Genomic DNA, 13809 nt, shown 5'->3' with positions numbered 1-13809 from the left:
AAATCATTTCGCTTAAAATACAATCAAAATAGTCCGTAATAAAATGTATCATATAAATTATTTGGTAATGTATGAATAAATTTATGTAGGTACTCTGTGAAATAAGAAGAAAACTTTTTGATTTTATAATGAAAAAATAATTTTGTTTTAAATACAATGAAAAGAAATAGTCCATTATAAAATGAGTCACATAAACAAATTAAATAATCGCTGTTTCTAAAATTTTCATATAATATTGAATAATAAACTTAATATGAATCTTTCAGCTTATAATACAGTCTAATAATGTCAAATAAATTATCTAATATTTCATTTTAGCAAATTTGCCGAAAAGTGTCCATCATTTCGAGTGAACTAAAAGCATTTTTATATTATTATAAGAACCACCCGCTGGATAGAACGTAGAATTCCGCATACAATTAATTAAGACGAGACGACCCCTGAACGACATCGAGGGGGTCTTTACAATCCAATTTGTCAAAAAATCAACTCAAAGGTACTCAAGTATAAGTGAGAGATAATACTCTTATCTGGAATCGCATTCAACGTCGGATATTCCCGATCCATAATAATTAATATCGATTCCCCCCCAGCCTCCTAATACGACACGATAAGACCATATCGTTAACATCTAGTATTATCGTTATTATTATATACGTATCCGATTCTAATTCCAGGAATGCATAATATGAGTATATCTTCAGATCGGGTCTACAGACACGATCCAGCCGTCACTATCCCGTGTGTTTCCTTTCTGCCTTTAATGCATCAGACTGTTATGGTGATACCAAAGCCATCAGTCCCATTGAAACAGTCACGATGTTCGCGAGCTGCTCTCAGATTCACCGGCGATTATGTTTCAATGGCCATTGAGCGATTGTGACCTTACGTAGGATGGAACAGCCACCCCGAAAGCCTCCCCCCGATGCCCTTTGTTCAGCTCGAAACCATAACACTAAAACCTTATTGTACGGTTACCACGGCAGGGCTTACGGCCTAATCGTCGAATCGCTGATCGCAATCTCCCCCCATTATTAAATATCTGTCCGTAGAAACGACAAGACAATTACGTAAATATTAAATTGAATTAAATACGCGTTGTATGCACGAGCCTCGAGGGTGAAAAATTAAAATTGTACGTCTGTTCGGGTCGAGGTGGTGGGTGGGGTGGCGTAGGGTCTGTCGCCCGCCTCTTAAATGTGGAAAACGCTTAAGTGAACTTTTCTTTTGATCTGTGAGGGTAAAAAGTACTTAAAAACTAAGGAAAAGCTCCTCGTTTACATCTTATTTTAGAATTCGAAATCACTTTTGTGTCTGACACAGTTGAATGGGGTGCGGAATGTATTTTCTTTTTTAATATATTAAAAATACCTTAAAATCACATCGTAAAAATAATACCTAACCGAAGCGAATGCTTTCATACATTTAATATACAAAATTATTAAAAAAAAAAACAATCTTCTATAATATTTTACGTTATTTTCATTATTATTTTTTATATACATAAGGTAAAAGCAGGTATCCCGAATACATTGCTATGACAAAAACATATTATAAAGAAATGGATACAGTTTATGTACAACCATCCAACAATAAAAAGAAATTTTAATATCTGAAGTTCACGAATCATAAACAATAAACAATAGTACTACCTATTATTATTAAATTAAATTAAATTTTAATACATATCTGTACATACATAAATACTAAGTGTATTCATAAAATTACTAATATATAAAGAGGGTTATATAATTTAGTCAAAACTACGCTTCATCATACAATGGCTCTTTTTCCAAATAAAATTGTTCTTATACAAACAATTTTCTATATTTTGTTGTATCATCTGATTTTAATCTGTAGAAATCTTATATAATGCATTTTTGTCCATAAATAAAAAAAATATGGTGAAGTTATGTGTAAGAAAACAGTTTTAATAGTCTTATACGCATATACAAAATAAAAATTTAAGTATAAAGTGGACTTATAATATAAATCTACAGACTTATTTTGAAAAATGGATTTGTGCAAACCACGAAGATACATTTACAAAATAGTACAAAAATTAACACTGGCGAAAAATTCACCCAAACACGTTTTCTTTTAAGCAATTTGATCTACATACGTATCTACATACATATGTTATATATATATATATATATGGGACGTTCAGCAAAATTGTGCTTTAAAGCCATACACATATCGAACATCTCCTATCTAATGCATCAATAATGACCATTGTGCACAACAATCTCCCAAATGGCAGACCAGTAGATATCATTACTCGTATCTTTATTGTGTTTCGGAGGAGGGGTTGAGGAGCGAGTTTTGGAATTTCCTCAGAGTACACCTGGCCGGGCCGAAAATCGGACGGAGCTGAAGAAGAACGTCGGGGATGGGTCGGTTGAGGTCGGGATGAGGTCGACCAAGGGGACAAGATGATGGAGGGGGATGATAAGGGGTAGGGGTGTAGGGGCGAAAGCCACAAGACTCCCTCGGGATTTGAACCCTAACCCGACCCGAGGCCCCCAACCGACACTCTATCGGAGAAATATTGAGCTGGCGTGCACATATTGAAAGGCAAATAAAAACCAAACGCAGGTATCGCTGTTTATTCCCACTTACGAATAAAAAAAGACGATTGGCGATCGAATTTGCGTTTCCTTTAAAGCAAAAGCCGATGAAAAGCGGTTGAATGGTACGGATCTAACGCTAATTTTACGATAAGGGAATATTCGATTGAACGTATACATTTGGAATTCATTATTACTGTGTTGTTTAGACCAGAAAACAGTGTAATCAATACTACATATATGTATATGTATACTCAACATTTGGAACGAGAAATCCTCGAAGCATAGAGAATTATTACAATATCGATTGACTGTTAATTCATCGCAGTGATCGCAATCACTGCATATCTAATCTAATGCAATGGGTTCACATCGTATTAAACGTAAATACTGCACCGAGACATGTGTCTTAATGTAAGCGGAGTCACACTTATGACTTTGAAATGCGGCAAATTACTCTTAGGAGGGCAATTAAGACTGTGCAGAGTATGTATGTAGGTTAACATTCACCACAAATTATCTCCACAAATATATCATAAATGGTGTAATGGGTAGTATATGTATGTGAATATTCAAGCAAATATATAAACGGTTGAAATCAAAAGCGAATTTGTGTTTATATTTAGTCGAGCTTTTGAACACGGATGATGGGGAGGGGTTGGGGGGTCAATGTTTAGTATTCAGAAAACGTCAGGGGCGGCGCGTGACCGATTACAGTCGCACCAGAGTGGCGTTAATCGCTTACGACCTTTTAAACACGCCGAAACCAAGGAGGTTTTCGAAACCAGGCATACCATACATCCTATTTGACACGGACATGTCCTCTTTTTGAAGCTTTGAATTTCAATCGAAGCTGGGTTTTAGAAACACGTAAAAATTGATCTGGATTTTAATTTCATACCAAATTATTTGGATTTCATTTTGTGCTACTCTTTTCATAATCATCATCATCATTTACAGTCATTCATCATCTTCTCCAACATGTTTATTATTCTTGAGCAACTCTCGTTCATCTTATCCAAAACATTTTTCTAATTTCACCCACATATTTTCATTGTGGCCTTTCATATTCTCTCGGGTACTATTCGAGCACTGTTTTCGTCCACTCTTAGAATACAAGGCGATAGTAGAAAAAACTCGCAAACATATATTCAACTTTTTATAATTCCATTGGATCCGTCTTATTGAAGCGCGTAGTATCTATGGTCGATTTGGGTATCACTTTTGATCCCCAATTCACCTTTTACAACCACATCAACACAGTTGCTGACGTTTATTTATGTTTAATCGGATTTGTTTTGAGATATGTTAGGCTAATTTCCAACCCTTTGTCTTCTCGCTTGCTTTTCAACTCGCTTGTAAGAAGCAAGCTAGAGTGTAATACGATTATGTGGAATCAGCATGAAGCAAATTACTCTCTAATGATTGAGAAAGTGCAAAAAGCATTTATTCAAAGGAAAGAGTATGGGTATTACCCATATCTCTACCCTACTCATTCCCTATTGCGCATGCTTGGGTATAATTCACTTGAACTAAGGAGAAACTTCTCATTAATTCGTTTTGTTTTCCAGCTTCTACGTGGTAATACGTCATGGTCATCGTTTCTGGAAGAGTGGGGTTTTATGTCCCTAATGATTATGTGACATCATCATTTGATGGTTGTACCTCCTGCTCGCACAGTTCTTTATCGAATGGCTAATATTCCAAGAGCTATCTGACTTCTAAATGAAATCGTTGCTGCCAAGCCTGAATGTGATATTTTCCACCTCAGTGAGCGTAGATTATCGGAGATTATTTCAATACATTTATGTATGTAATAGCCTGTGCTCATCATTATTTTCATAATTGAATGTGATGTATGAGTGGAATTTTGATCTTCTCATTTCCATTTGGGTTTTGCAGGGATGTTTTTTATTTGAGGCTTGTCCTTATATATTGGTGGTGGATATATGTATGCTATGTAGGTATAAGACATTCCTTGCTATGTATTTTATTATTTGATATTTTTAATTTATCTACTTTTATTATGATGCTATTGTTTTTTTTTCATGATTATACATGTATGTATATATTTTTATTTTTCTTATCTCTATGTATTTTTTAGACTATTGTGGCACATTAGTGACTCCTGTAATGCCACAATGGTTCAAACTTAAACTTAAAATAAAATAAAATAAATCAATAAATATTGAGCACGAAACAGACAGTCAGACCTGTCTATTAGGTAGATAAAAACAGCGCATTTTTTTTCAACCATTTTTCTTTGCGTTGAAGGAATTTTTGCTTCTTTTACATAGTTACAAAGAAGCGGATGGATGCTTGCGTATTACCTTGTATTTTATATCATAGAGACGTGAGCGCGGGGTGTAAAGTGGTAAACATATTAAGGTTTAAAAGCCGTTCGTGAATAAATAATGTTGTAAAATTGTGCAGGAAGTCTTGGTAATCCGGGTAATGTACAGGTGAAACGCTGCGGCCGCGCACCAGCATACTACTATACCCTTATTTAGGGCGGCCGGGGGACCATCAAACTTCCGGAAGGAGGAACCGGAAGTAGCCCCAACCACCCCTCCTCCTCCACCCCATCAAGACCCCTACGCCAATATGACGTAGGTTCCGGTTTGGGCGGATTAGCAACTGAATATTAGATCTGAATATATGCGCCGGAAAGGCCGGTGATTATAGCATCTATGTTACGTAGGCAGACTCAATTTGATAAAAATAATGTAAGGAAAAAACGGATTAGCAAAAAAAAATAGCAGACTTGCCGGGCGTCACCCGAGTACATAAAAACTATATAGAGCTCATAAAAGATAAAAATCAGATGAGATGAGTAATAAGATTATCATTATCTGCATGTACGACAGTATTATGTTCATGCAGTTCTGCGAACAGATCATTGACAGTTTTTTTTACCAAAATTCGAATGGAGCAATTTTTAAATTCAATTTTCGTTTCAAATATTTTTATTTTTAGACTTTTGAAAATTTTCTCTAAAATTATCTACATTGCAATAGTTAGTACATACATAGTAAGTGAGAATAATTAGCGTTTGAATTTGTGAAAATCACATTTGTCGGATCATCATTTTTGCAAAATCGAATATCGAATATTTTCATTACCAACTATTTATTGCAACGTGGCCAGTTTAGCTATGAAAGATAGAATATTTTGCATAGCTTTGATATTTGAAATGAATTTATTACATATTTTACAATTTTTCGACGTCCTGAAAAAAGTTTTCATTCCAATTTTAATGAAAAAACAACCGAGGAATGAGTCCCGGATGAAAATTTATACCATTACTTTATATGTTCATATATGTTATGTATATTTTCATTTGTAATATATTCGTTTCTTATCAGAATTTGCGAATTATGGAATATATTCCAATCATCAAATTATGGAATATATTCCAATCATCAAATTATGGAATATATTCCAATCATCAAATTATGGAATATATTCCAATCATCAAATTATGGAATATATTCCAATCATCAAATTATGGAATATATTCCAATTAGTCAAGATTTATTACAACTGGAAGATATGTACACTTCAATTGTAACATATACACACATATATTTTTATCTCTTTATATGGACACAAAATTCAATTAAGGGATTAGACAGAGTCGTTTAAGGTTCCCAAAATCTATATAAAATACAAAAATAAGCGATGCACGCTCCTGAAATATGTATGTTATGTCGATTAAACATAAAGAGAGAAGAACGTAACAAAAACAAAACTATTTTCATTAAGTCAGCTGTCAGGATATTTCAATTTTACCCGACTCGTTATTTATGACTTTACATTTATGTATAGGTATATACAAACTATGAATAGATAAATAATTGTTTTGATATGTCTTATTGCTTACAAAGCTCTTTTCATTTAAACTCCTTCATATTGTCCCGAGAAGGCAATGGAAAACAATTCCTCAAAAATTTAATACGAAGAAACTTCAACGTTATAAAGCATCTATAAATACATACATACAAAATTACATACATATATAAATACCTACATATGCTACATTATGAAGAAATTAAATTCGCTCGAGATGCACTATTGTAAAGTGAGGAGTAGATGAGGATATTATCCGCACAGAGAAACATACTCCAAAACCTCTATATACATATAATATAATATATACATATGTAAATACAAACAAATGTATTGAATTCTTATTGAACTCAATGCATTGATAAGTCCTAGTTGACCCGATTAGAACACGAATTGAGAATATCGTATCCTGTATAGCGTTCAATGAGAAGCCCAGGGGAGAACAAAAAGGACACGGAACATTCAAACAATATTTCACGTAACTTTTAAATGCACACCGTTTCAAGTAATCAAATCAAAATCTTCTTTAGTTATGACGTATGTATAGATACGATTCGGTCGAAACCGTAATTTTGATACTAAATATTTGAGTATATGTAGCTAATGTTTACGTAGCAAAAAGTTTTAACTGGGTTGAAAAAATTCTCCCTTTAAACCGCACCGCTATATAGAAAAGTGCGAAAACTTTCAATGCTTGTAACATTCGCACACAAACAAATATACTCACGGTAAGGTTAGTCAGGAATTATAAATAAATTTTCTTGGGAAACTCAGCGGCGTCCGTGTAGCTCGCTAATTGGCGTAGTTCGACTCGGATAATAGTTTAGTTAACACAACAATGGGCTTGGACCGCGGGCTGTTTCGCCTCTAATTAACCCCTAGCTCGCGTCAGACATCCATATTTCAAGAGGGAGGCGGGAAGGGGTGGGTGTCGCGCAATCACGCTCCCCTGTGGTCCCTTTTTGCGTTTTCAATTATCCTTTAAACCACTATCCACGTTCCACATCGTCCGTTCATCCTTCTGTCCAATTAATTGCTTCTTCATCCTTCTAGCTCCCAAAAATCATGCATACAAATACATACATCTAATTATAAACCAGCAGCATGGCTCGGTAGTTGCGATGATACCAAGCAACGAAAGGTCACCGGGTTTGATCCCATAAGCTGACCTCGATTGAGTATAATCTTTAATGATGCTGGTCACACGTGAACATTTGTGACTCCAAGTCGATCGTTTCTTATCAGAGTTTGCCAATTTATTTTATTTATTTCATTATTGAAGCGGTTCCTCTATCGATTTGGCCAAACCCATCCAACCCACTGTCACCACTATTTGAATATGATTTGAAAAATGTATTATCTATAATATAGATGTCTCGCTAATTTTCTTATATATAGTATTTGTGTTATGCTTATGTATATGGCTGGTCACAATGACGCGTTAGAGTATTCGCTAATGTCACTGTGGTTAATATGCAAATAAATAAATAAATTATACAACAGTATCCCAAAGTAGATATTGTCATGTTAGAGGGATCTATCTGGATGGAGACTTGATCTTAATCTGAAAAGTTGTCTTATTTTGTTGTTATTTTTTGTTGATTGAAAATGCTCGGAAAAACTTTGTTTATATCTGCAATAGTATAGCGAGTTTTCTCCGTTAAAATCAACGGTCGAAATATAGAACATGTTGATGTAAACAGTTATGGAAATCCAGTCTGAATGGATGAAAGCGCACAAACTAGCAAATTAATTTCCATTAGGGCAATCGCCGGGGCTGTGGAGTCCGTTTAGGGTTTTCAATGGAAACGTGTGCAATGGCCAGGGCCGCTCAATCACAATGGCCCCAGGGCGGCGCGGAAACAATATCACAATGCAACCAATCGAAACAATATCGACCGATTGAAGTGCAAATTTGCTCGATAATATGTTTCGTTTGAGTTCAAAGAAACTAAACAATGAAACAGATATGTTAGTAATCGTTTTATCTGATGATTTTCCGTGGATTAAATTTTTAAATTGCGGATTCGGATCGGTCCGGTGTCGTTTGATGCGGGCGAGATAAGGCACGGCGCAGATCAATTAAGGCTCGTTGTGTTTTTAATTGGAAACCCCTGTACTGGGTGGGCTAAGTAAAGATTAGGATTCAATTACGGATTCATTAGCGATCTGGCCGTAATGGACTAGCCGACCATTGTTCTGACAATGGCGGGGATTTAGCCTGAAAGCGCTTCCGCACAAAGCTCACAACGTTGCGAAATATTTCATACGACCGGATTACAATCTTAGTGCATTCCTCGTCGATGATGACTAAGCAATGCCAAAACATACACAAACCTAAATATATACTTACATATATATGCACGAGAGTAATCTTCACTGCCAAACAAATAAGGAAAAACATGATTTTTTTTTTTGTAAAAAAGCTTTATAATAAGTGTTACCCCTAAACTGTAGAATATAATTAGACTACACGACGTTTTAAATGACAATTTTATTTGTTGGAATTTAAAATAATTAAAAGATTCAATACAAATTATTGAAAACCCTTTTAAATACAAAATTTGTACGCGTGTAAGTTTACTTGGCTAGGATCAGAGTTTAGACGTACATACATAGTTTTCCAAACGAACCTACACTGTATTTGGAGTATTTTTTCATGTTCCCAACTGTATAAATCAATTCTGACAATATCAAATTTAATGACGGTAAACAGCAGTATATTATTGTACCTGTTGCCTACTATTTTTCCGTGACTATTTTGAAAACAAAAGTCGTTGGGAGCTTTCTTGAGTATACATATATATATACCTTTAATCTAAATAAATCTAACACAGATTACCTAAACACAATCTGCTTTAGATCATCGACTTTAGAGAGTCTTTAATTAATATTATGTATTAGATGTATACATTATGAGTATTTATTAGAATTGTAAATAGGTTTTTGAGTTTTTTTTTCTATCATGCTGTACATCAATATTAGAATAATATAATACTATGATAACTAACAAAATTGTAAAATAGAAAATGATCAGTAGATCAAGTAGCTGTTAAAATAGATATAAGATGTATTGTGAACATAAATTAGTAATAATAAAAAGCATTTAAAAATCTGATGAAAATCTAAAATTCGCATTATTCACTTCGGATTAAAGTATGCATGTACATACACTAAATCAAATAGGTTAGAAGTTTAAGAAAGCTTCAAAATTAGATAATTAATTTCTGACTAATATACATGCGTGTACCATTTCGAATTCTTCTAGTAGCTTTTTTAAAAACTATTTTAAGCCCAAAATCACAAGCACAAAATTTTGATTGCAGCATCTTTTCTTTGATAGCGTGTTCAGTCTCATCACCACGTTACCGATTGATATGACGTCACAATCTCGAGTAAGGACATCGTACAAAACACACTTTCCGGTCAATGCTACATTTTAAAATATGATTTATGATTGAGACAAAGCATCAGGTTTATCGCCGCACAAAACATCACGGGAAACGTAACAGAACGGTAAACATTTCGCCGGATAACAAAGGAGCGCGCGTAAAGTTAACGGGCGAGCTTTCGAGCAACGGACGCGGAATGATTAATTAAGCGAACGGAGCTTTTAAGCTCGGGAAACGCCTGTTGCACTGGAAGCTCAACTGTTGCAGGACAGAATCGGAGTCTAGCTGGGATTCTGAAACGAACCGCGGCAGAGCTAAAATCGCGATAATCCGACGCGATTCCGAGGAGATAATCCGTAACGACACAGACACTGGTAATACGCGAAGAAATTATCCACGCTAATTATTGTAAATGGATCTATTATATATGTACATGAATTCGAATGGAACGTGACAGCCTGACTTTTTGTAAATGGGCGACTTTTTTGTCGTTTACTTCAAGCACTCAATATGAGTGCTTGAAGTAAACGAATAAAATAGAAGCAGTATGTACTTCAATTTGGAAAATATCAGAAAATTTTCCAAATTGGGTAGACTTCGTCAAAAATGACTGTAAGTGATTTGATTTGAATGTACTTGTGTACATAAAATAATACAACACAACGTATTAATATTTACACGAAAAACAACCATAAATATTATATTATATACAAAACGGACTACAATCTTTTTGATATAGAATTTAAGAGCATCAAGTATTTATTTAGTTATATTATGTGTGTATTAACCAATTGAATACATTTTCAACATTAAGGTTGGTTTTGAGTTCGATACAGCTAAAAATTCGTCCAAATAAAATAAAATATGTTTTTCACATGATTGATAATAATGAAAACATATTGCCTATATGCTTATGAATCTAACTAGATTAAAATACAATGGTAATACAGATTTGAATTACAGTTCATGTACTCTTCTGAATGATACATTTCTAAGAAAAACAATTCTCTAAGAGGAAAATATTTATATCTTTGAATTTAAATAATAGGATTAAATGTATATAAAAGAGCATATATGTATGTATATATATGAATAATAAATAAATTGGAAACATGTACATATATTAGTTCGGTTGGATTTTCCATATGCTTATACAAATAAAATATCTTTGCAAATATTGTCGAGAAAAGTGAAATGTAAACGTCCTCACAAAAATTGAATGCGATTTCACGGAAGTTGATCTGGATTTAAAGTAAGGGAAAATTCACCCCCCCCCCCCTTCCCCATGAATGTAAGCAACGTGAAAAGGACATTCGCAACTGTAAGTCGATTCGCGGTTATATCCATAAAACATTATTCATGGTGTTTTGGAGTTGTTCAACATAGCACTAAATAATGAAATGGGATGCTGGCGACCATTTTCCGAATAAAAGGGGGAATGAATGAAGAAAAAAGGTATAGAAGGTTTTGTAGTGGATTGCGGTCCTCTAATACGTTTTCTTTGTCATCAAAATCGTATAAGTCTACGGTACAAAATGGTACACCGGAGGGGAAGCAAAAGCCCGAAACATCGTGTATTATAAAAAATATATACATAAGTATATCTAAAGTACTATACATATTATACATATATACGTATGTATGTATTCCGAGGAAATTGTTTCGGAGATTATGAACGATTTTTGCCGAACTCAGACCGCCACGTGTCCGAAACAAGATGATAAAGTTTTACCACGGTAACTTTCGTTCCCGCGGGATTACGAGGGATTATTGTCGTGGATACTTTACATAACAGGGTGAGGTAGGGAAAATCTATAAGATGAAGTGCAGCCCGCGGTGAAAACTTGATCTTTCCCTTACGGAAAAGCCTACACGAAACATACACTGAAAATCGAAATACACGTGGAGCGAAGTAGCATACTAAGTTTCGATACTAAACTTTGAAATACATGTACGTATAGTATATATTAAAGTAGTTTAATGAGGATCACATTTTTAACTCATAGATAGAGTTTCGTAGACAGATTATTATATTTTTTTAAGATGCTCCGCGATAAGATTAGTGAACTGCCAAACCGGGGGAGATTTAGTTAAGCCGGCACGGAACTCTCAACCCTTTAATTCAAATTCAGTTTTAACCCTTTTCCATAATTAATAAAATACACGGGGGGCGAAAATACCCGAAAAGCCGAATTGAATAATTTCGTATAGCCGGATACGAAAAGGTGAGCTTAGCGGCGCAAAACAGTTTTTCAATAAAACGAATAAAAAAATAATAAAAAAACAGGCACGTATGAATGTGTGTGTGTGTGTGTTGTAAGTGAACTTGTAGTGAAAAAATAAATAATAGTAAAAAGAAACGTCGGTTCAAATGGACGTGAAATTAAGGAGATCGGACATGTGAAAGAGGTTAAGCTGAAAAAGACAATGTCATTCAACTAAATATGACACAAATCTGCAGAGTAAAAAGAAAACAGCATGAAAAAAATGAAACGTGGAATAAATAATAATGCGCACTCAAAATAATAAAAAAAATTCAATGTATTCAAACCATAATGACGATGATGATGTGAAATTATGTAGTGATGGTAGTAGTTGTAATCCGTGCCACTAATGCAGAACGTACCTGTAACAAACAAAAATATTTTCGTTATTAATCGTGTATAATTTATGAATAAAATTAATAATCTGCCATATTCAATACAAAAAATACTCGCTATAAAAGTATTAACACTTAAAAAATGTATCGCTTTAAAATGTCATACGTTCGAATGCGTATGAAAACTTTCACGTTATATTGCTTATATATCCCGAATCGTAAAAGGAAACTGTCTATGTATATTCCGAGGTAATTTTTTGCATAAAAAAACCGACGTCGAAACGGTGGAAAATCAGTTTTTCATCGCGTTGTCGGTGTTAATATAGAGAGGTCGACCGACCCCCGGACGCAATTAGCTAATGTCCCGCAACGGGGTAAAATTTCCCGCATTTTCACACAAAAAGAGCGAAATATGAACGAAACTTTAAGGATTCTCTCACTTTGATTCCTCGCGGCGCCCTTTTATTTTCCTTTCGTCGAAAAAAATAAAATAAAAAAAAGTTCAGGAAGAAAATCGCGTGGCAATCTGGAAAGGCGAAAAATTCACACCTACCGGATGGACATTAAATATTCGCGAGGAGGGGGGGGGGCGCGGGGCGGGGGTCGAGCGGAAAGGCGGGGTGAGGGGAGGTGGAAAATTAAAAAGCCTCCCAGGCAACCGCCTGTAGTCATTTGCTTTTTAAAATAAAGGGAATACATAAAAGCTTAATCAATCATCTCTCCACCTTCACGGGGAACCTCTCTTCTTTTATTCATTGAATACTCCTGGCTGAGTGTTTTTTAATTAATTATTATTCGAATAAAAATACCGAAAAAATACCCGCTCATAATAAAAGGTGACACGACCCATAAAAAACTAGAATTAGTCAAAAATATATAGCTCCACGAAAAAATGAAATAAAATATCATCTCGCTGAACGATACAACCCACCGTACTGGGAAGTTTCGAAGGATCTAAGCGAGTTAAAGTTTTGTCGTCTCTCTCCTACGAAACTTTGGCTCTCTTGTAAATTATTAACGAAAACAGCAATTTGATAAATTAAATATGATACTCGTACACATGCTCGACTAATATTATAAATTGTGTGTAGAATATCATTATACTAATACGTATATGTATATATGAAAATGTAGTTTCAACATTATATGTACATATGTACATACATATGTAGTTTCAATTTTTTTAAACGACAAAAACAACCAAAGCATTGAATCATATACGTGATATTTTATAACCGCAGGTAATAATTTTCATAAAACAAACCGTCGAATTGATGTAACAATTTCGAAATTGAAAATGATATGACAAACAACTACATATAATACAATATGGGATGGGATTTCTTCAAAAACTAACCAAATAAAGAATTTCAGCATTTTCCATTATATTCAGCTTACC

General features: G+C 34.4%; 1 protein-coding gene across 11 annotated transcripts in view; it reads right to left on the bottom strand.

The window, feature by feature from the left end:
• heph (polypyrimidine tract-binding protein 1 heph) overlaps window positions 1-13809 on the bottom strand; it is a 386050-nt gene that overhangs the window by 93637 nt on the left and 278604 nt on the right. For 6 of the 11 annotated variants that reach the window (XM_077429082.1, XM_077429080.1, XM_077429074.1 and 3 more), the window contains one exon: window positions 12363-12437. The exons of the other annotated variants lie outside the window; for them this stretch is intronic. In XM_077429082.1, coding sequence (XP_077285208.1) covers window positions 12363-12365 — 3 coding nt within the window. In that variant the 5' untranslated portion in view covers window positions 12366-12437. Of the gene's footprint in view, window positions 1-12362; window positions 12438-13809 lie in introns of those variants that run through there. 11 annotated transcript variants of the gene reach the window in all.

This window comes from Arctopsyche grandis, chromosome 4 (assembly GCF_051622035.1).
Source record: "Arctopsyche grandis isolate Sample6627 chromosome 4, ASM5162203v2, whole genome shotgun sequence".
NCBI lineage: Eukaryota > Metazoa > Arthropoda > Insecta > Trichoptera > Hydropsychidae > Arctopsyche > Arctopsyche grandis.
The sequence above is the reverse complement of the archived record's forward strand: the minus strand, read 5'-3'. Positions and strand labels throughout refer to the sequence as shown.